Source organism: Myotis nattereri (genome assembly GCF_964212035.1).
Source record: "Myotis nattereri genome assembly, chromosome: 12".
In the NCBI taxonomy this organism is placed as follows: domain Eukaryota; kingdom Metazoa; phylum Chordata; class Mammalia; order Chiroptera; family Vespertilionidae; genus Myotis; species Myotis nattereri.
The window spans coordinates 44,420,332-44,441,353 of NC_138087.1; the positions used below are offsets into that span (position 1 = coordinate 44,420,332).

At 43.1% G+C, this 21,022-nt stretch overlaps 1 protein-coding gene across 4 annotated transcripts in view; it reads left to right on the forward strand.

The window, feature by feature from the left end:
- The window catches only part of PCSK5 (proprotein convertase subtilisin/kexin type 5), a gene marked incomplete at its 3' end in the record, with an annotated part of 420,910 nt that overhangs the window by 241,478 nt on the left and 158,410 nt on the right, over positions 1-21,022 (forward strand). For all 4 annotated transcript variants that reach the window (XM_081103066.1, XM_081103067.1, XM_081103068.1 and 1 more), the window contains exons 11-14: positions 1,550-1,667; positions 3,525-3,713; positions 13,039-13,175; positions 20,596-20,739. In XM_081103066.1, the coding sequence (XP_080959192.1) occupies positions 1,550-1,667; positions 3,525-3,713; positions 13,039-13,175; positions 20,596-20,739 (588 nt within the window). The remainder of the gene's footprint in view (positions 1-1,549; positions 1,668-3,524; positions 3,714-13,038; positions 13,176-20,595; positions 20,740-21,022) is intronic.

Sequence of the window (21,022 nt, forward strand, 5' to 3'; positions counted from 1 at the left end):
TAGAGGTATAGGACTATAAAGGAGAGAAGCTCACTGATCACAGATGATTGAATTTCAGTAACTATTGATTTTTATAGTCTAGAGCAGCCGGGGGCAAACTACGGCCCATGGGCCGGATCCGGCCCGTTTGAAATGAATAAAACTAAAAAAAAAAAAAAGACCGTACCCTTTTATGTAATGATGTTTACTTTGAATTTATATTAGTTCACACAAACACTCCATCCATGCTTTTGTTCCGGCCCTCTGGTCCAGTTTAAGAACCCATTGTGGCCCTCGAGTCAAAAAGTTTGCCCACCCATGGTCTAGAGATTATTTCAAGAAAGAGAAGATAGACTAGCTGGGCCTTCAGGAACTTGTAAGAGTAGAGTTTAACTCTTCACCTAGAGTAGTGAAGGAATTCCAGGCCCAGGGCCCAGCATGAGCAAAGGCGGTGAGACAGAATGAGCACGATATGACTGGGAATGTCAGATCTCCAGAACAGGAATGACTTTTCTAAAGCAAAAAAAAAGGAGTTTATTTAGAAAATTGAATGGGATTACAACATAGAACATCTTGAATTTTAAGCTGAAGTATTTAAATAATCCATAAGCCTGGGCAGCTTTAGAAATATTTGCATAAAGTAATTAATGTTATAAGGAAAATGTTTTAGGCAACAAATTTGGTAGAAGTATGACTTTGTGTTAAATATAAAGATATGAGACAGTTTAATAACGGTGAATATTTGAAGTATTCAACTGGGATTTTAAAGTATTTTCAGAAAGAACTGCACAAGTTGATCTTGCTGTATTATCATTAAAATATTCCTGTATGCAATCGAAGTTTCTGAGACAGTTCTGTCAAATTCAGCTTTAGATCAACAAGTATTCTCATTGAGAACTAAAAGATTACAACATGTGAGGATACAAATCTGGCATAAAAGTTAGAGGCCTCCAAATGTTTCATGAATAATGTTTAATAAACTTTTCATATGCTAGAGGAAATGTAATAATTTATGTCTTCTGGAATATTCAACCTACCTTCTAGGCATGTCTGAAAATTGGCATTTCTTGAATGTAAGTTCTCATTGCACTAAAAGTTGTATACATCGTCACTTCTCTTTAATCCTACTTATCTTATAAAATTGATGATGTCATCATATGAATACAAGTGGTCTTTGAGTGAACATGTGGGTTAGAATCCAGCTCAACCACTGAATTGTTGGGCAATCCCAGCCAAGTTTCTCTCTGATCTCAATTTTCTCATTCATGAACATCTTGATTGTTAGGAGGATTAAATGTAAAATTATGTGCTTATGCCTGCCATGTAAGAACAATTCATGAATGAGTCATGTTACTAGTAATGATAATCAATGTGATACACAATCATTTTCTTGTTGTGATTGTTTACTTGTCTTGTTTTATTTGTTTTAAATAATTGCTATAAAGAAAGCGAGGATCCCTGGGGGGGGGGGGGGATATATGTTCTCTGCTGAATGAAATTATAGCTCAACATATATAGCACAGGTTGCTCATAACCAGAGCAAAGCTGACCAGCTTCTTGCCTTTTGTAGTGAGCCATCTCTATGGATTTGGACTGATGGATGCAGAAGCCATGGTGATGGAGGCGGAGAAGTGGACCACTGTTCCTCAGCAGCACGTGTGTGTAGAGAGCACAGACCGACAAATCAAGTAAGGTTTGCCGCAAGTACATAGCACATCAATGTCTTGAAAGAGTGCAGGCCAGGGCAAGTGCTCAGGATAGCCCTGTGTTACACATGGAAGCTAAAACCCTGTGTAGTTTTTTTCTAATGTAGTTACAAACGCTAATAAAATGTCTGGGATGCTAAGCTGTTAAATCCACAAAGTAGACCCAAGTATCCTTAAAAGAAAAGCATCTCTTAAAAGGTGATTGGGTGTGTGTGTGGGGGGGGGGGGGGCGGGGGGGGGCTTGGTGGGCATTCTTAAGATTTCTACTCTATCAGTATATCTATTTGTTGTTATAAGTATTCTTCGTAAGTCAGTGTACTCCAAGAAACTGAATAGCATGTTCTGGAAACTTAACTCCATACCATGTAGTTCTCCAGAGTGGGGGAAATGCACAGTAAATGAGATTGCAGTTTATTTAGAGATCCCAGGGCCCTTTCCTAGGTTTCAGCTGCACAAACGTGAAGGCTGTGCTGAAAGGGTTGACCTAGCGAGAATGTGCAGTCCCTCCTAGGTGCTGAATCCACAGAACAGGATACATCTTCAAGATTCTATTCGTATTTTGCTTTTGGCTTTCTTTTTTAGAGAGGTGGCTCTCATAAAAATATTTATGGACTTTGTTTATGATAAAACTAGAGCCATTGTAATTCTTGAGAAAATTTGTCAGGAAGCAGAAATAAATGAAGTAAAGTGGGGTTTTTCCCCCATATTCATCTGTGGCATAGAATAACAGAAAAAAGATAAAGGAGTGGAAAGTGAACCAGTATTTACGGAACACTTATTAAGGGCCATGCCAAGTGCTAAAAACTTCATGTGTGTTTCCTTATTAAAAGTTTGTAAACTTTTGGGTATTACTCCCATTTGACAAATGAGGAAGCGAGATCAGTGGGAATATTTGTTTATTCATTCACAAATTTATTTACCAGTTTGGCAACTATTTTTCTTGCACTTACTGAATAGCAAGCACTGAGCTAGATATTAAGGGGAATGAGAAGTGCTTCCTTCCCTTTGAAGTTTACAGTCTTGTGGGAGTCAAGTCAAAAAAATATAAGTAAATAATTCTGTTACAATAAGTGGATGTTGGGCATACAAAGGGTAGAAAATAAGAGGTGGGGACATATTTTTCTGTGGTTCAGTGACATCTCAGAGAATGAAATTTAAGCTTTGGCCATGAAGAGTCAGCCATAGGACAGCAGAGGGTGGGGGAGGGGGCCCTGAGTTGGAAAACTATCCCAGAACTTGAACTGAGGCCCGTGTGGCTGGAGCCCAGTGTTTGGGGGGGGGGGGGGTGGCAATGGCACAGAAAGAAGCTAGTGAAGAAGACAGGAACCTGTGGACAAGAGAAAGTGTGTACCCCTGGGTTATAGAGTAACGAATTGGTAGACCAGGGTCCAATCCTACAGGCGTGCTAATCCCCAAGCTTTCACTGGACCATGGTACTCTATAGCAGAGGCTCTCAAAGTGTATTCCATAGACCAGCAACTTCCCTATCACCTGGGAACTTGTTAGAAATGCGAATTCTTAGAATCTACTCCAGCCTTACTGAATCAGACACTGGGGCCAGGGCCCAGCAATCTGTGTTTTATACGCTGAGAGTCTTACGTTGGAAAAGCACTACCTGTGTGAAGGTAAAAGGCCCTCAATACCCCCCTTTCCTCTCGAGTGCATCTTTCCCGCTGTCTAAAGTGTTAATCCTTTCAGTGACCCAACCATTTGGTGATAGCCCTGTGTCCTTGAGTGTCCAGCGACCAGCTGCTTGTATTACATTGTGCGATGTCATTCGAGGCCTGCAGGCTCTCTTCGCCAGGGCCCTCACTCAAACCCCCTCTCTCTCTGTTGCAGGACAATTCGCCCCAACAGTGCCGTGCGCTCCATCTACAAAGCGTCGGGCTGCTCGGATAACCCCAACCACCATGTCAACTACCTGGAGCATGTAGTTGTGCGCATAACCATCACCCATCCCAGGAGGGGTGACCTGGCCATCTACCTGACCTCACCCTCAGGAACCAGGTCCCAGCTTTTGGCCAACAGGTACCATGATAACCTCTGCCCACCAGAGTGTGAGTCACACTGACACCCGGCTGTTCTTTAGGGAGGAAAGGGCAGCTGCTCTCTATTTACTACCCTAAGACTAACTAAGGGGCACACAGATGTCATGATGGACGGCCACAGTCCTCACTGCCCATACATAATTAGAGAGTGTGAAGCTGCAAAGAACAGTCGCACATATAATAGTTGGCGAATATGAAAGGGATGCTGCAGAAAAATGGAAGGCCGCCTGTTGTTCCTTATCGTAAAGTGACATATAGAGCCCTAACTCCTCAGGCCTCTCAGATTCTTCCCCCTGTCCTTAAATGTCCGCTGGCATTTGCTACAGATTAGCTGACTTCTCTTGCCCAAGCATTTTCTGAAGTTCAAGGAAATTCTATTTGTTTTAAAAAGGGTACTGGCAAATTTCCCCCCACAAACAGTCAATTAGTAAATGTTTTGAGCTTTGCAGGCCATGTTTCTGTTATAGCTACTCAACGTTGCCATTAGAGTGCAAAAGCCACTGTAGACGATATAAATGGATGGGCATGGCTGTGGTCCCATAAAACTCTATTTACAGAACAGGCAGAGGGCAGCTGTGGCTTGAGGAAGCAGTGTAGCTGACTGACCCCTATTTTAAAGGCTAGCCCTTTAGTCTTTATTGCCCAAAAGGGCACTCAGCTTCTCTTCTTAGCCTTGTTACTTCTCCCCACTCCCTGTGCCAGGATCCTGATAAAAGACCAGAATGTTCTAGCCCAAGCTTTCTTTGCCCCACTGGCTTTTTGAGTGGTTGGGAGCATGGGGGAGGGGGGGTGGGGGTGGGGGAGGGGGTGCTTGTCAACAGGTGGGACCAGATGGGAAAATATCAGGTTGTCCTATACACCTCATTCCCATTATGGTTGTAAAGTACAAACCATAAAACAAGCAGAAAGGAGCCTAAAAGAGTCTTTCATTTTATATTTTTTCTCCAAGAGGAACATTTAATGGGAGTAAAAACCTCATCATCAATGGCACAGAGTCCAAATGAAAGCCAACCTGGTATGTAGTACACGTGCCGGGGACCCTGACAGCGCGGGTCTTTGTTAGCAGACTTCACAACAAGCCGGAGGAGGTGAGAGGCCAGGAGCCAGTGCAGGCCTGCAGATCCGAAGTGAGCCTGGGCAGTTGCCAGTTGCTTTTCAGAATCCCCAAATTCTGTCTGCAATGGGACAGAGGAAAAAAGGGAGAGCAATAAGTAGCGCTTCCAGGTGACTGGGAGTACAGATTCCTAAATCTTACCTTCAATTGCATTTTCTTTCCGCACTTGAAAGATTTGCCGTGTTCTTTAAAACCTGACAGCTCCCATTCCGGCATGGGGACGTCTGGGCGTAGAGCTTTATGAAGCGCAGCTTAGCCAGAATCGGCGTGTGCCCATGCAAAGAACAGAATGGCGCTGGGTCCTCCCCACTCTGCAGACAGGTCTCCGCTGTCGCCTGCCAGGTCATTGCACGTACCTGCCTGATGCTTCTTTTCAGCAAGCGAGGCCTTCACATGCACAATGACTTGATTAATGGAGGTCACACTAGCCTTTGTTACTGAACCCAGAGAAGACCCTTTTCTCTGTTGTTTCTTTTCTGTCTTCACCATTGTTCATCTGCATGGAACCTGAAAGAGATTCCAGGTGAAACATTGTGAAGTGCACACACGGGCAGCTCTTCTGCCTCGAGCCCCTCTATCGTGGAAAAACAGGCCTTCGCAGTTGCTGTGTGCTTGGAAAGCTCAGCCTCCTCCGCCTTGCTGGGCTCTTCCTGCACATTCTGGTATTTTGTGTTGGCTTCCCCCAAAATGACTTCAGGGAGGAAACTTGTGAGCAGAGGCACTGTGGGTTCCGCTCGTCGCAGGCGTTTGGTGGATGACGAGGTCCCTGGCGTCAGTCGCACATGCATTCTTAAACCACGGACATCTGCTTTGCTCTTTGCAAAGTGCTGAACCCAAGATCGCTGCCTGACTTGTGTCGGAGAAAAAGAAACATGCATTTCAGGCGCTCAGCGACTGGCGGTCCCGAGGTTTCCCTCAGTTTCCCCAATCAAGGGCTCCTAAGAATGAGATTTGCACCCAGAGTGAGGCTTCTGGGTCTGGAGCATTTTCTTAACCACTGCTCTTTTGGACATTTTCCATCTCAGGAAAACAAGTAGCCCCCCAAAGAGGTACACACTCTAGACTGGAGAAGGGGCTGACGGCACCGAGAGATGTAAAGGATGTTATGAATTCATTTGTCTACAGCTCCCCCAAAACACTGCTCTGAGCGGCTGACTCCTTAAATGTAAAACAGCTGCCCAGGTCCCAAAGCCACACGTGGCCACGTTCCAGGGCCTGGCTCCCCTGTCCCTGCTGTGCTTGACACTGGTAGCATCCCTCCTACTGAGGCGGCTCTGGGAAAGACGGTTTCTCTTGGCATTTCCTCCTTCTGGCATATTCTGAAGCTTAAATTTTATGAGAGGAAATCTCTACTCAAAACCACTCCATCTCAGGCCTAGTGGCAAGGAATCCTTGTGTCCTGTCACCTTGGCCCTGTTTCAAAACACATTCCCAGGACTGGGAGCTGAGGGCAAGAAGCACAGAAAAGGGTAGGGAGGCGGGGGGAGGCCTACTTGCCTCCTGGTCTCCTCCTCACTGGTCTGCGGGGCAAAACACTTCACCTCAAGGAAAAGGTGACTAGGTTGGGTTTTAGAAGGAATTTGTGTATCAAAGATTATTAATGAGAGCAATAAATTGTTCCCCTGTTGGCACATCTTTCCTTCAGGGAAGTCAAGATTTCTGAAGATCACATACAGCAGAGAACACTGTGCAATTAAAAGATAGGATTCTGAAAGGTTTTAAATACAGAGTTTCCCTAGTGGAGGTGAGGGGACATTTGAGGTGAAGAGGTAGAGCTGTGGCCAAGAGTCACTCCCATCAGGTCCCTCCTGCTCCTCCGGGAGGTGCAGCTCCTCACAGGGACTGTGGATTGGCTGTTGCAGGAAGGGTGGGTGCTGAGAGTGAGCCCACACCCCCTTTATGAGGCAAAACTAGACACGTGGACAAGGAGGGGAGACATGCCGCTCCCTTCTCCCCTGGGACTGCTCTCCTTGTCAGTGTTGACAAAATAGGGATTACAGTCTTGGGCCCTGAAAATATTATCCCTAAAGGTAAATTCCCAAAGGAAATAAAGTCCTTGTCTTCCTAGACATTTCTGTGAGGCATTTCTTCAGCGCATCCTGTGTTTGCCCTCCGCACAGCAAGTCCTGGGGAATCGATATTCCACCGTCGCTGAGCACGTTAGGTCTGCGTGGGCCGTCCGGAGCCCCTCAGTGCCGCCCTGTGCAGGCTGCGGGGCACTTGCTGGAGCTCCTGTGGAGAACAGCTGCTGGGGGAAGAGCGTTTACCCAGGCATCTGCAGGTGCTGAGTCTGGAAGGCACTCGGCAGCATTCAGAGCCAGTCCAATTTGAGCTTGCGCCCCATTCGCCCAGCAGGCGAGCACCCCTGGGAAGCCAGGTGGATAATTTAGTGGGAGGGTGGGAGCCCTGAGTAAACAGGAGTCCCCGAATGGACAAACGGGCAGTGCCTCCTTTTCCCTTTGTTTCCCCTGCCCTCCCACCCTTTGGGTTCCCCTCTTGGCCTGTACGCCCTGCCTAACAAAGAGCCAAGCTAAATGATCGCCACAGATTGTTTGCTTCTGGGGAGAATGTGGAGATCTGGCACCGCGGGGGCAGCCAGGGCAGCTGGGATGCCTTGAAAATGTTTTTAGACAAGAGCAACTTTAGATGGGAGCTTTTGTTCTACGACATTCACAATCTGCCCTTGTAAAAATTTTCAAACAAAAGCATGTCTCATCAGGTTCTTCCTTCAGTTGCACTTGTTGAGAATTACAAAAAGCTGTCATCATCTTCCCCCTCCCTGGACCTCCCCTCCCCCAACTCATTGAGTTTTAGAGTTCCTTTCTCTGGGTTCCAAATTTTGGCCTCTGACAGAAAGCTGAAACTTTGCCTCCCTTTCTAAATTTGATTACAGCTGAGTATCTCTGCTTCTAATTAGGATCTTATGTACAGAGGAGGTGCACTTTCTAAGCTGCAAAACCTATAGCCTTCTATCATGAACTATGGTTAAGTGTGGTGTTTATATTTGAATCATTTTGGTTGCTGCCCTTCCCACATCTTCAACAACAGACTATGGACATTTGTAAAGTGTCATGCTATATACATGCATTTGTGACTTGCAGTACAAATGATACTTTTGCAGTGAAAGTTTTTCATTTCAGTAAGGCCTCCCTGTGAGAACCCTCTTCCTTCGTTCAAAAGAAGGGATGGCCTTAGAATTAGCCAGAGCTGGGTGATCTTGACTTCACCAGTTTTTATGTTTGACTTTGGAAAAGGTGATTCTCTCATCTGGAAAACAGACCTCATAGTGTGTGCCTCAAAGGTTGTTGCAAGTATTAAATAAGACAACGTAAAGCAAGTCCTCAGCACAGCCCCTGGCATAGTAAGTACTTAGTAAGTGCTAGCCTTTATTTCCCTGCGCTTCTCCACGCACCTGGTGAATGACTCAGTCAAGCAGACGGCTGGCCCCTCTCCCAGAGGTTGTCATCTGGAGGTCTGGGGTGAGGTCTATGGATTTGCCTTTCTGATAAGCTCCCAGGTGATGCTGAAGCTGCTTGTCCGCACACCACACTTTAGCATCGATTTAAGAGATAATCCAGCTTTTTTGTACACGTTCTTGTTATTTTCGTGTCATCAGAAGACTTGTGGGCAGTATGTGCTAGCTAAATGGTGTGTGCAAGTAATTTACAGAGGAGTTTAAAATATAAAGCAGATACTTTGATAAAAAGCTATCGACTATAAAATGGACTAAATCTTCACAAGATTAAGTACTTACATCATATACCTACCCACAAGAAGAAATGCATTTTGGGGTTGGTGAGTAAGATAGTAATAGTAGGCATGTTGAAAGTTTTTTAAAACTCATCTTTTTAGGTAATCAAAACCTCTAGAACCAGTATATTTCACTCAACCTTTCTTAAATAAATGATTTAGGTTAGAGAGAAAAAGACCTAATAGTGTGTTTTCAATACCCTATTTCAGAAACAAATTATTTAAAACTTACAAAAGCCAGTAGCTAAAGAAAATAAAAAACTAAAATGCAATTGAGACAAATGAGTGCTTTAAGCATTATATATGCTCTACCTCAAATTGGGATGAAGCACTTAGACATTTTAAAACAGAGAAAACTTCCAAAAATACTGGTCTAATGTCTATTTTTATACTGAACATAAATACTGTTTTTTAGGTATGGTTCTGAAATTAAGATCCATTTACAATTCTAGAAATAATTCTGTACACATAGCTGTCAGTATTTATACAACATCTTATTAAACGATTGCCATAACATCATAGGAAAATGTTGTAGCCTTGATGGTTTGGCTCGGCTCTTGAAGTGAGAAAGGGGTGGGGGGTGTGGGGGCTTACAGTAATTATAGGAGGTATTTCCTGGGTTACTTCCTCACAAGAATGTACTACCAGGCTTCATCCAAAATAACTTATTTGAAAACTGCTCACAGGGATAGGGCTGTGGGGCACCATTTAATAACCGGATGCCTCATTTCTGCCACCGTGTGCACATCTCCATTCGTTGAGCATGTTATTAGGAAGTCAGCTCTGACAGGACAGGGTTTCACCACAACAGGAGATGTGGATACGGACCTGGAGTTCCCCTACTCCAGCTTGCTGCACACTGGCCCTGCTTCATTGGTGTCTTCCCCACACCAATGTTGCTGGCATGTGCCTGGTTTCTCCACTGATGGCACAGCAGAGGCGTTCACACCGGGCATTGGATTTTTTAGTTGCTATACAGAGACCACAGTTAGAATCTCCTTCCCAGGTGTCCACCATCTGACACTGGATTATCTTGAGCAAGTACATTCTTTGCAACACAAGTCTAGTCTACTAGCGACATGACTTCCTGTCATGTGTAGGTGATGTGGTGTTTTTAAAAGGTACAATGCAATAAACAAGGAACAGCATTAGAATAAAAGACAGGGTGAAGTTAGAACACCGAATGCCCAGCTAGTTGAAACAACAGCCATCAGTGTCTGTCTCTTTCCCCATCAACTCATTTAGCAAAATGGAATGATTGAGTTGAGCCTCATTTTAATTCCTCTCCTCAGCTTTTATGTTCCCGTGAAATTAATGATTGTGCCAGCTCTGTGTAAAGTGAGGAGACCAGGGGGTAGCTGGTGAGCCAGATAGACAAAGCCTGTTTATATTCGAGCTTTGAAACACTTGTTTGAACGCTGATTTGTGAACATTTCTTCTTGGCACCTGGTGTATAGTTAATTTTTGTTTCCAACGTGATTTAAAAGTGATTAAAAGCAATGGAACGGTTTTCAGAGGTGGACAGGAAAGGGTGGAAGGGAAGAAACAGAGGGCCTGCTAGTCCGGCAGTCAAACAGCTGACCTGGGAGGATGAAAAGCTGGCCAAGGTTGTGGAAACAAGACGGCCCCTCGTGCGACAGCAGCCTCAGTCTCCTTTGTCGTTTTTGGACATGAGGCAAGCAGCCAGATGCTCCGTCTAAACTGTTTGGGAATTGCTTTGAAGTCTGGAACTCTTAGAAAGGTATGATGTGACAAGTTGTTTTTTCAGTGCCCTCAAATGGCTCAATGGCCACCAGAATTAGAGCCTAAATTAGACTGTGGGCTAGGAAGTGGTTCTATACTGGTTTTCCGCCTCCATCCATTTCTGTGTCAACATATTCCCTTTAGTAATGTGTCTCTGGCAGGAAAGGCAACATAAAAAGCTTCTCTCCCCCACCTATGTGTCTCCCAGCTTGCATACTTTCTGGGTTTAACGTGAAGAACTCTTGTGTATATAAGTCAATTCTGTAATGACTCAGCAATTTCTTCTTGGCCAAGTCCAGTTTTAAGCCATAACCTTGTAAAATGAGCCCTACTTTGGTAGCACATGACTTTATAGGATCCCCATCAAATGTACCATCCTTTCTGCATAGAAGATCTAGTGCAGGTGCAGACACATTCATATAAGGAGCCACTAATTCCATCCCTGTCATCGTGAGGGAAAGCTTTCAGACCCAGTGAGGTCCTCATTGAAATACCAGACCCCTCTCTGCTCAGAGCTAAACTGTACAGATAGCATACAGATATTCTTAAAAAGAGAAAGGGGCTTTGTGCCCATGTAAGGTTTGAAACTCTCTGCCTATCGGTAACCCCATTGTGGAGATGCCCATTACATACCTGAATATCCCAAAGATCTGAGATGTTCTCCAGAAAGGAAACCTGTTCAACCTTAACTCAGCCTTTCCCAGAGTTCCTGACATGGGACACTGAGAGAATGCTGCTAAGTCATTTTTATTTTTCTTGTTGCAAGGGCTCAGGAACATGCAGCAAGTCATATTCCTGTTTATTGTTTTTCTCCTGGAAATACTGCAAAGTGTCAGCCATTTACCTAACACAGCCTACAGCTGTGTCACCCAACCTTGCAGCTTTTGCATCCAGCTGGCATTTTAGAAGGAGCCTCTTTAGTATGCTTTAAAAAAAAAATTAGAATCTTAATATATTGTTAGGAGAGTAAACTAGTTTTTTTGTTTTTAAAAGGGCACATTTTACCCCAGAAGGAAGAACTACATAGAACATCCAATTATAACCACCAGTTTGCTTGGTGAACATGAAATCACCATCAACATCCACTCGCCATAACCTTGGCATTTGTCTCCACTGAAGGACAGATATGTCCCAGGAACTGGACATTGTTGCTCCTAAAACAGTGCTAGACATATTTCCCTCTCTGTCTACCTCTCTGGCCCTCAGATTATTTTTCTTATTTCATTCTTTTTTAAAAAAAGTAAAAATAATAGATATACATGATTTAAAAAAGAAAAGTTCTTTGAAAATATCTGTCACTTGTCTCATCTTTTAGTTTCCACCTTCCAGGCCCCATCTCCACAGGAATCTTTTGGCTGTGTTTTCAGGAAGTCAGATGTACATTATATGCCTATATAAATGATAGGCCCATTTCTCAATGTGCTAGTTTTACACATGATCTATTGATTTCTCTTTCATCTTGATGAGGATTTTATTTCCTTACTTTCTCATGTTACTTGCACCCCTCAGCATTACATCATAGGAAACAGTGCGAGCTGTTTCAAGTAGGAGAGGATTTCACGTAGGGAATTAAAACCTTCGGAAATCACTAGGCCCGTGGCTGTGGCTCAGTGGTTGAGTGTCAACCCAGGAACAGAAAGGTCATGGTTCAGTTCCTGGCCAGGGCACATGCCCAGGTTGTGGGCTCCATCCCCAGGAAGGCGCATGCAGGAGGCAGCTGATCAGTGATTCTCTGTCATCATTGATGTTTCTATCTCTCTCTCCCCCTCTCCCTTCCTGTGTCTGAAATCAATAAAAACATGTTTTTCTAAAATTCATTGGAAGGACTGGAAGATCAAAGTCTTGGCTGGAGTCTGAGGAATGACTCCTGAACTGGAGAAGGTTAGTAGGCAGCCTTTTGACCGAGTGTAATTTACATATCATACAATTCACTTTTTAATGTAGCCAGTTCAGTGAGTTTTAACATATCTATATGGTTGTATAACCATGCACCATTACTTCCAAAATGTGAAACAGTTCCATGACCCCTAACACCTCCACCATGGCCCACTCACCTCCCTCGCAGGCCCAGCAACCACTGAGCTGTCTGTTACCTTTCCTAGAATGTAGTCTTTTGTGTCTGATTTCTCTGACTCACCTCAGTGCTTTTGAAATTCATTCATGGCATTACTAGTTCATTCGTTTCTATCACTGTTGAAGGACACTTGAGTTGTTAACAGCTTTTGACCGCCTTAAATAGAGCTGCTTGAACATTCACATGTTGTCCTTTGCATGGACATATGTCTTCACGTCTCTCGGGTAAATAGATAGGAGGGGGTTGCTGAGTTGTATGGAAAGAACCGAGACCCTGTTCTAGAGCAGCAGTCCCATTTTGCATTCCCATCAGCAGTGTAAGGAGTGCCAGTTGCACCACATCTTCAACACGTGGAACAATCTGTCTTGTGGTAAAGTCTTAACCTAATTTCCCTGATTCTCCAGTGGTGGCGCCTTCTAGATTTGCGATTGCATGGCCCGCCCATGCCTGGTTCCCTGTGGGAACAATGAATGATACATGTTTGGATCTAATCAGTGATGTCCAGGATGAATATAGCCTCCAGTTTTGAGACAAACAGGCAGATGGATTTGAAAAGATGATCAATCACGGTAGTGACTGGATTAATAACAGATAAAACAATGTTTTACGGTTCTCCTCCCTCAGGCTTTTTGACCACTCCATGGAAGGATTTAAAAACTGGGAGTTCATGACTATTCACTGCTGGGGAGAACGAGCCGCTGGCGACTGGATCCTTGAAGTCTACGACACTCCCTCCCAGCTGAGGAACTTCAAGACTCCAGGTGAGAACTTCCTGTCTATAATTTGGTTTCCTGTGTAGAAAAAATGAGTATATGTCGGCCAAGGAGTGCTTCACACTCACATATCAACATCATTCTTTTTCATGTGATCCTGTGTTTTGAGTTTCGTGTGTATCCTGGTTCTCAAGATTATGATTTCAGAGGTAATAATTCAAGGATAAGAAATAAAGAATAAATATTTAGACGTGAGTACAGGATAAAACATAACAGCTATTGATTGATATTTCAGAATATAAGACCCACATCTCTAACCAGCTCCCCTTACTTTCTTTATCCAAAAACAAGCCAGCCTTGTCCACCTGCACTGGGCTAAATTGCTGGGTCAAAGGAAGAGACACATTTCCTTACTTACCTTTTTTCTGAGTTTACTCTACATTAAGTTTCCGTGCAGGCAAGACATTGGGCTGGCCTGTGCCAGCTAAACGGTTGCCACTAAAGAAAGTGAATGATGGTATTCTGCCCCACATGAACCCAAAACTAAGGAAAAAGAAAACTTAGTTGATATGTTAAAAAAACAAACAAACATGGAAATTACTATGTTAACAAAGGTCTTTTCAGTTGACCTCAGACTCCTGTTGCTGCATGTGTCCTGTTTCCCTCTCCATGGAAGCTATTTCTAACCTTAAAGGGGGGGGGGGGGGGTACCAATGCAACATGGGCTGGAGAGGGAGCAGTTCCTTGCAGCAGCCTGTACTGCCCACGATGGAGCCCTTCGGAGTACTTGGCTCAGTGACAAACGATCTGTGTGATAAGCAACCCAGCTTCCCACCCAGTGGTGGACACATGTTTGATTGTCTGAAAAACTCATACCTCTCCGTGTTCTGTCTAATCCAGCGGCAGAAGAATCAGGCCTCAGAGTGATTTTAGGTCTGATGTCCAAGTCCAGCCCTTTCCTGATGGCAGAATAAATTAACCCAGACATTCTGTAGTTAATTGTAAGAGTGTGTACCATTCAGGTACAGGGGGCTGCAGAGGGAGGCGGAGGAGGCCCCCAGCAGAACACGGGTGAACACGTGTGTGCGTTTTCCAGACTTTGGCCCACCGGTCAGTTTCTCCTTCTGAGAGGTCCATGTTTGATCACACCGTTTGGCCATCTTTTCCCTAATTCTGAGCTGGGGTTCATCTGTGTGGCCACAGTGGTCCCATAATCAGAGAGGTTAAAACCAGCATGGTACAAGGTCACAATGAACAACATGCTCTTTGGCCCTGTTGCGGGAGTGACTGGCTGTGCTGCCCTCGCCAAACGCTGCTCCCAGTTGATGTGTCAGCTGGTGTCACTACAGGGCTTTTATGTGGTGGGAGATCCCAGAGAAATAGACACTGACAATCTTGGCACTTGCGTACAAGGGGTTGGGGTTGCAGCTTGCGGTTGCCAACCTTTCAGACCTCACGGACCACCAGTGGTCCGCGGACCACCAGTTGGTGACCGCTGGCTTAGGGTGAGGACACAAGGGTTGCATTCTCTGCTGAGAATTTAAGACAGTTATAAAACTAATTTAAAGTGACTGCTCTTTATTATCACCATGAACCAGCAATTCTAAAGGATGTCAGTGATGAAATGCTCCTCCCCTTCCCGAAAGAGCACGCTGCCCTGGGGGCACACTGCTGGTTGACCTGACATTTGTGTGCAAGGGTCAGAGGCTCGGAATATAAATCTCTCCGCCCTCAAGGAGTTCAGAGTCTATACACTTCCCTCTGATTCCCTGTGTTGAAAGCCCTCTGCAGTGGCCCAGAAAAACCAGATTGTGTGTTTCATAGCATTGGCTGCTCCTTATATTTTAATGCTCACGTTTAACCCCAGTCACTTCCAATCATTTTAAAGATGTTCTTTTATGCCAGAAGAGAGATACTCTAATGCTGTTACTGGTAGGTGGGTGCACGTGCACACGCACACATTTCTGTCATTTCTATGGTGAACACTCTTGTGGAAGGTCTCTCTATAATTCATGAGTGATTTCTTATTAAGCTACTAGGTATTCAGTTGGAGGTGTAGAATTTTCTAGCCCAGTTAAATGGTAGAATCATTCCCAAATAGTGGTTCCTAGCTCCAAACCAAATTTATACTAATTTATTGTTTCTTAGCATTTGCATATTATGTAAATGCATATTAAAGATTTGGGGAGTTTTTTGTTTTGTTACACATTAAACCTATCTCGGGTTTTCTGTCTTGGGCAGATTGCATTTATGTTAGCAAGTAGAATGGATTTTTCTCATTCTATATTTAAACAGCTATTTCTTAACACAGTTGCAATATCAATTGCAAAATCTCCTATAAAATTTAGCAAGTAGAAAAAGTGGTAGGGAAGAAAAAAAAAATGATGGCCCAAACATGGCAGTATTTGATGTGACTTGTGGCAGGGGTTCTAAGGAAATAAAATGACATAGTAATTGAAAAATAAAAAGATGGGCTGACCCTGTCAGTGGACTTAGGAAGCGCTTCAGAAATGGCACGCAGGTAAGTAATCAGTTATGAGACAGCACTCTTCAGAGCACTTAGGAGGGTAAATTTTCGAATCTAAAATAATTATAAATTAAATGAACCAGGTATTAGGGTGACCATGGGTTGGATTTCCTGTGATGTCCTTGGGTCACATGCTCCATTTGTACACTCGAGAGATACTATAGGGAAAAGGGGTTCTCTTTTGCATGGCTGTCTACAAGCTGTCATTCATTTCTACTTAACACACACCACTTGGAATTCTGAGATTAAACAGCACCCTGATTATGAAAAGGACAGTCACCAATGAGTCCAAAGAAAAGCTGGCAGAGGGTAAACCTCATGGACACCAGTGTGCTGACCCAGTGCAAATGTCAGAAAACAGTGTGGCACAGAATAACATACATGCAATTTTACACGTCAGGTTCCTAAACTCCCAGAAATGAACAAGAAGGCTGTGTTACATATAATGGTTTACAAATGGTAAGATTTTCTTTTCAGAGCTGAATAATATTCCACTGTGTGTGTGTGTGTGTGTGTGTGAGTGTGAGTGTGAGTGAGAGTTTCTTTATCCATTCATTCATTAATGGAACTTAAGTTGCTTCCATGTATTGGCTATTGTAAATAATGCGGCAGTGATTATTTATAATAAATACATGTAAACAATCATGTGATACATACACCTTCACATCTGGTGTGTGTATCTTTCCAAGCTGTTGTCTTTTCTTTGGATAAATACCCAGAAGAGAAATTGCCGGACCATATGGTAGTTCTATGTTTACTTTTTTAAAGAAACCTCCATACTGTTTTCCACAGTGGCTGCACCAATTTACATCCCAGCCAATTGTGCATGAAGGTACTTGTTTCTCCACATCTTTGCCAACACTTGTTATTTCTTGTCTTTTTTATAATAGTCATTTTAACAAGCATGAGGTAATATCACATTGCAGTTTCTCTGTTGATTAGTGGGAACTGATGTTAGCAACAGAACTGTTGCTCACCTCTCTGCTGCCCTCTTTTTGGGGTTAAGTGATAGTGTCAGCTTAAAAAGGCCTTCAGGGAGAGACTCAATCATGTTAAGAGTCATGTGGACCACATGACCAGTATTGCTCTGCCCAGGGCTAATTCAGCTCTTAACAGATTCCCCCAGGGAGATTACATCAGTCAGTCAGTCTACTGAAAAACTAAAGCTAATTTTTTCTCTCCAAACGAGAGAGAGAAAACTGCCACTCAGCATGGCAGGATGCCCAGTCATTTGTATATCGTCTGCATATGTACACCTACATCTGTCCCTCTTCAGTCTACCTATCTACCAATCCAGTTTCCTCTGTAGCAAGGCTCAGCAGCTTATTAACCATGAGGGCCGTCATGAACACCAAGCAGTACCTCCTGGTGCCACTCTGTGAGAGCCATGGTGAGTGACGGACACAGAGGCTGGGAGATGGGCACACAGAGTTGGTCAGAGTCTCCAGGAAGTTTGAGCAAGTTAGCTAACCCGGCAACAGATTTTTTTGTATGTTTATTTTGTATCCTGCAACTTTACTGAATTAGTTCTACAAGTTCCTTGGTTAAATCTTTAGGAATATATAGATACATATGCATGCCTAAGCTACCATCACAACCGAACGGACAACCAAACAGGCAGTGTGAGGCAACCAGGCCGGCACAGGGGTTAGTGAGGAACGACCAGACGACTGAGCAGCAGGCTGCGTGGGCGACCAGGCCGGCACAGGTGTTAGTGAGGGATGACCAAATGACTGAACAGCAGGATCGGGCCTAAACCATCAGTCAGACATCCCCAAGGGGCTAGGGGACCCATCCCCTGCATGAATTTCATGCACCAGGACTCTAAAGAGAGTGTGTGTGTGTATATATTATATATTTACCTGCAAATAGTGAGTTTTCTTCCTTTTTGAGTTGGATGTCTTTTATTGCTTTTTCTTGACTAATTGCTCTGGCTAGGACTTCCAATTCTGTGTTGACTAAAAGTGGCAAGAGTGGACATCTTATTCCTGACCTTAGATGGTGTTAGCTGCCATATGGCCTTATTTTCTGTTCCCTCTATATCTACTTTATTGAGAGTTTTCTTTTCTTTTTTTTTTTTTATCAGAAGTGAATGTTAAGTCGAAACCGGTTTGGCTCAGTGGATAGAGCGTCGGCCTGCGGACTGAAGGGTCCCAGGTTCGATTCCGGTCAAGGGCATGTACCTGGGTTGCGGGCACATCCCTAGTGGGAGATGTGCAGGAGGCAGCTGATCGATGTTTCTCTCTCATCGATGTTTCTAACTCTCTATCTCTCTCCCTTTCTCTCTGTAAAAAATCAATAAAATATATTTTTTTAAAAAAGTGAATGTTAAATTTTGTCAAGTGCTTTTTCTGCATTTATTGAGGTAATCATATGATTTTTATACTTCGTTTTGTTAAGGTGGTGTGTCACATTGATGGATTGAACCAACCTTGCATCCCTGGAATAAATCCTACTTGATCATAGTGTATGATCTTTGTAATATGTTATGGAATTCAGTTTGCTCATAATTTTGTTGAGGATTTTTGCATCTATGTTTACCAATCTCTTTCCCAGTAATTGGTCAGTTACTAGTAGACTTTCTATTAATGATTCAGTCATGGTATGGTGTATGTTTCTAGGAATTTATCCATTTCTTTTGTTTCTAATTTGTTGGCATTTATTCATAGGCTTTTATGATCCTTTGCATTTTTGTGGTATCAGTTATAACATCTTTTTTGTTTCTGATTTTATTTGATTTCTCATTTCTCCTCAGTGAGTCTAAGTAAGGGCTTGTCAATTTTGTTTATAGTCCTAGGAGACCTGAAAATATAAGCCCTGCTGGCCACTGTTTGTGGGTGGCAGCCACAAAAATTGCAGTGCCTGACAAGACTTTAAGCTCCTTTCTTGAAGATACTAGTGAGCTAGAGTGAGGTAGAGGGAGAACGCAAAGGTGGTACCTGTGGGCCTCCATCTTTGCAGAGTATTTCAGTAGGCCTCTAGATGCTGTTAAATCAGATGCCTTCTCCCCAGGCAGATGCTTCAAGATAAGCAAATAAGCCTGTTTCACAGAAAGTCTAGGTGCTTTTCTATTGGCTGCCCCTGTGGTACACCCTGAGTGGGTGAGTCTGCTGGAATTCTAAGAACTGCTTCTCAGCTGCTATAACCTTGTGGGTCTCAGCCCTCAGGTCCTGGTCTTAAAAGTTGGGGTGCTCAATGTGGGATTTAAACCTTTTGTTCCTCATGGAGCAGCTCGGGTTTTGAGTTCCCTCCACTTTCTCACCACACCAGGGGTGAGGTTTGTGGTGAGGTTTGTGGTGAGATTGTCTCAGCCTCCCCTACCCACATGGATATGGGTTTTTTCTTGTTTGCCTAATGCATAGGTTACCTTCAGAGGAAATTGTTCCATATGTAGCTGTCGATTTGGTGTGTTTGTGGGAGGAAGTGGGTCAGGATCTTCCTACATCGCCATCTTAAATGGGAATGCCTAGATGGGTTTTAATATTAATCTCTCCTCTCACTGGCCTTGGGGAAGTTATCAACCTCTGTGCCTCAGTTTCCTCATCACTGTTTACATAAACTATATTGGGAATTCAAGCAGCTACATCCCAGTTGTTATGAACAATGGGATAAAACTTAGCATGTAGTAAGCACTTAGGAATTATAAGCATCAATTAGATGATGATACAGATGCTAATAGATGAACTAGATGACACCTGAAGTTCACCATTGTCTTGTTGTGGGAGAGCTCTGAACCATGCCTTGACTGTGTATGAGGCCACTGTGTGGGGAGGTTCCTAAGGGTAGTCCTTTCTATCAGCATATTTCTGTGTTCTTAATGTTTTTTATTAATCACTTCTGCTTATGGTTGATTCTTATGTGAATCTTATTAAGTTTAATGGCCCAGGGGCAGTTTGGGGTTTTTTTGTTTTTTTTGCAGTAAAGACTTTAATTTTATAAATCTAATAAATAAATGAATAGGGATTAAACCAAAAGAAACGTCCCTTGTGAGTATACTATCCAGATGAGGTTAAATACTTATCTCGTGTCTTAAGGCACCCTTGACCAGAAAATGTATTACAACCGCTCAGTAGAACATTCTGCAATGTAGGAAGTATTCTCCGTCTGTGCTTGCATTATAGTGGCCACTGGCGACATGTGGCTATTGAGCACTTGAAATGTAGTTAGTGTGACTAAGGAACTGAATTTATTTATTTTAATTCATTTAAATAGCCACATGTATCTAGTGGCTATCGGGTTTATAGGATAACTAAGTAGTGATGTATTCTAAAGATTGAATGACTGCTTCAGGAATCATGTGGAACAAAGTCATTGTTTTTGTCTTCTTATTTATAAGTCAGAAAACACAAAAAATGTTTTTAATATGTTTTTATTGATTTGAGAGAGAGAGACATTGATCTATCAGCTGCCTCCTGCATGCCCCCTACTGGGATTGAGCCTGAAACCCAGGCATGTCCCCTAACGGAGAATTGAACCCCTGACCTCTCCATGCGTGGGACAAATTCCAACCAACAGAAGCACACCAACCAGGGCCTGAAATTTTTTTTCAAATAAGACTTTTATACCTAGGAAAAGCTGTGAAATTCTAGGGTTCTTTTAAATATCCATCATTTGAAATTCAGCCCAGCAATCTGAGGTGTTTGTCTCTTAGTCTGACTATAAATGCTGATTAAATCAAGGCCTATCCTGAATATCATCATTTATCAGTCTTTGTCAATATCGTTCATTGTTTTTTCTTTAAATACATAGTGCGTGAATTATAGTGCATAAATTCTGCAAACAGTAGTAAATGTGTATTTCTAGCCCTGTATATGAAGTAACGATTCATATGAATCTGTCTCCCATAACTACTGATGCTTTTTCTTGGGTGAAAAGGAAATAAAGTACAAAGCTAAAGAGTGAATATTTGGTCATGCAGTGGTTTCATTTTTGTTTCCCTAGGTAAATTGAAAGAATGGTCTTTGGTGCTCTATGGCACCTCCGTGCAGCCATACTCACCAACCAACGAGTTTCCTAAAGTGGAACGTGTCCGCTACAGCCGAGTCGAAGACCCCACCGATGACTATGGTACAGAGGATTATGCAGGTGAGCTGGCTTCCACCAGGGACAAAGGCTAAGGAGGGATCTCTCATACATCATCCCACCATGCTGAGATAAACTTCTACAACATTCTGATGTATTTTCTTCATCATTTCTATCCCCCCAAATATTTGTGTGTGTGTGTATATATATATATATATATATATATATATATATATATATATATATACTCATATTCAAATATCCATGTTTTTTCTTCAAAGCTAAACCACACTATATAGAGAGTTTCCATATCCTTTTTTCCCCTTAAAATAGTCAAATATGCCTA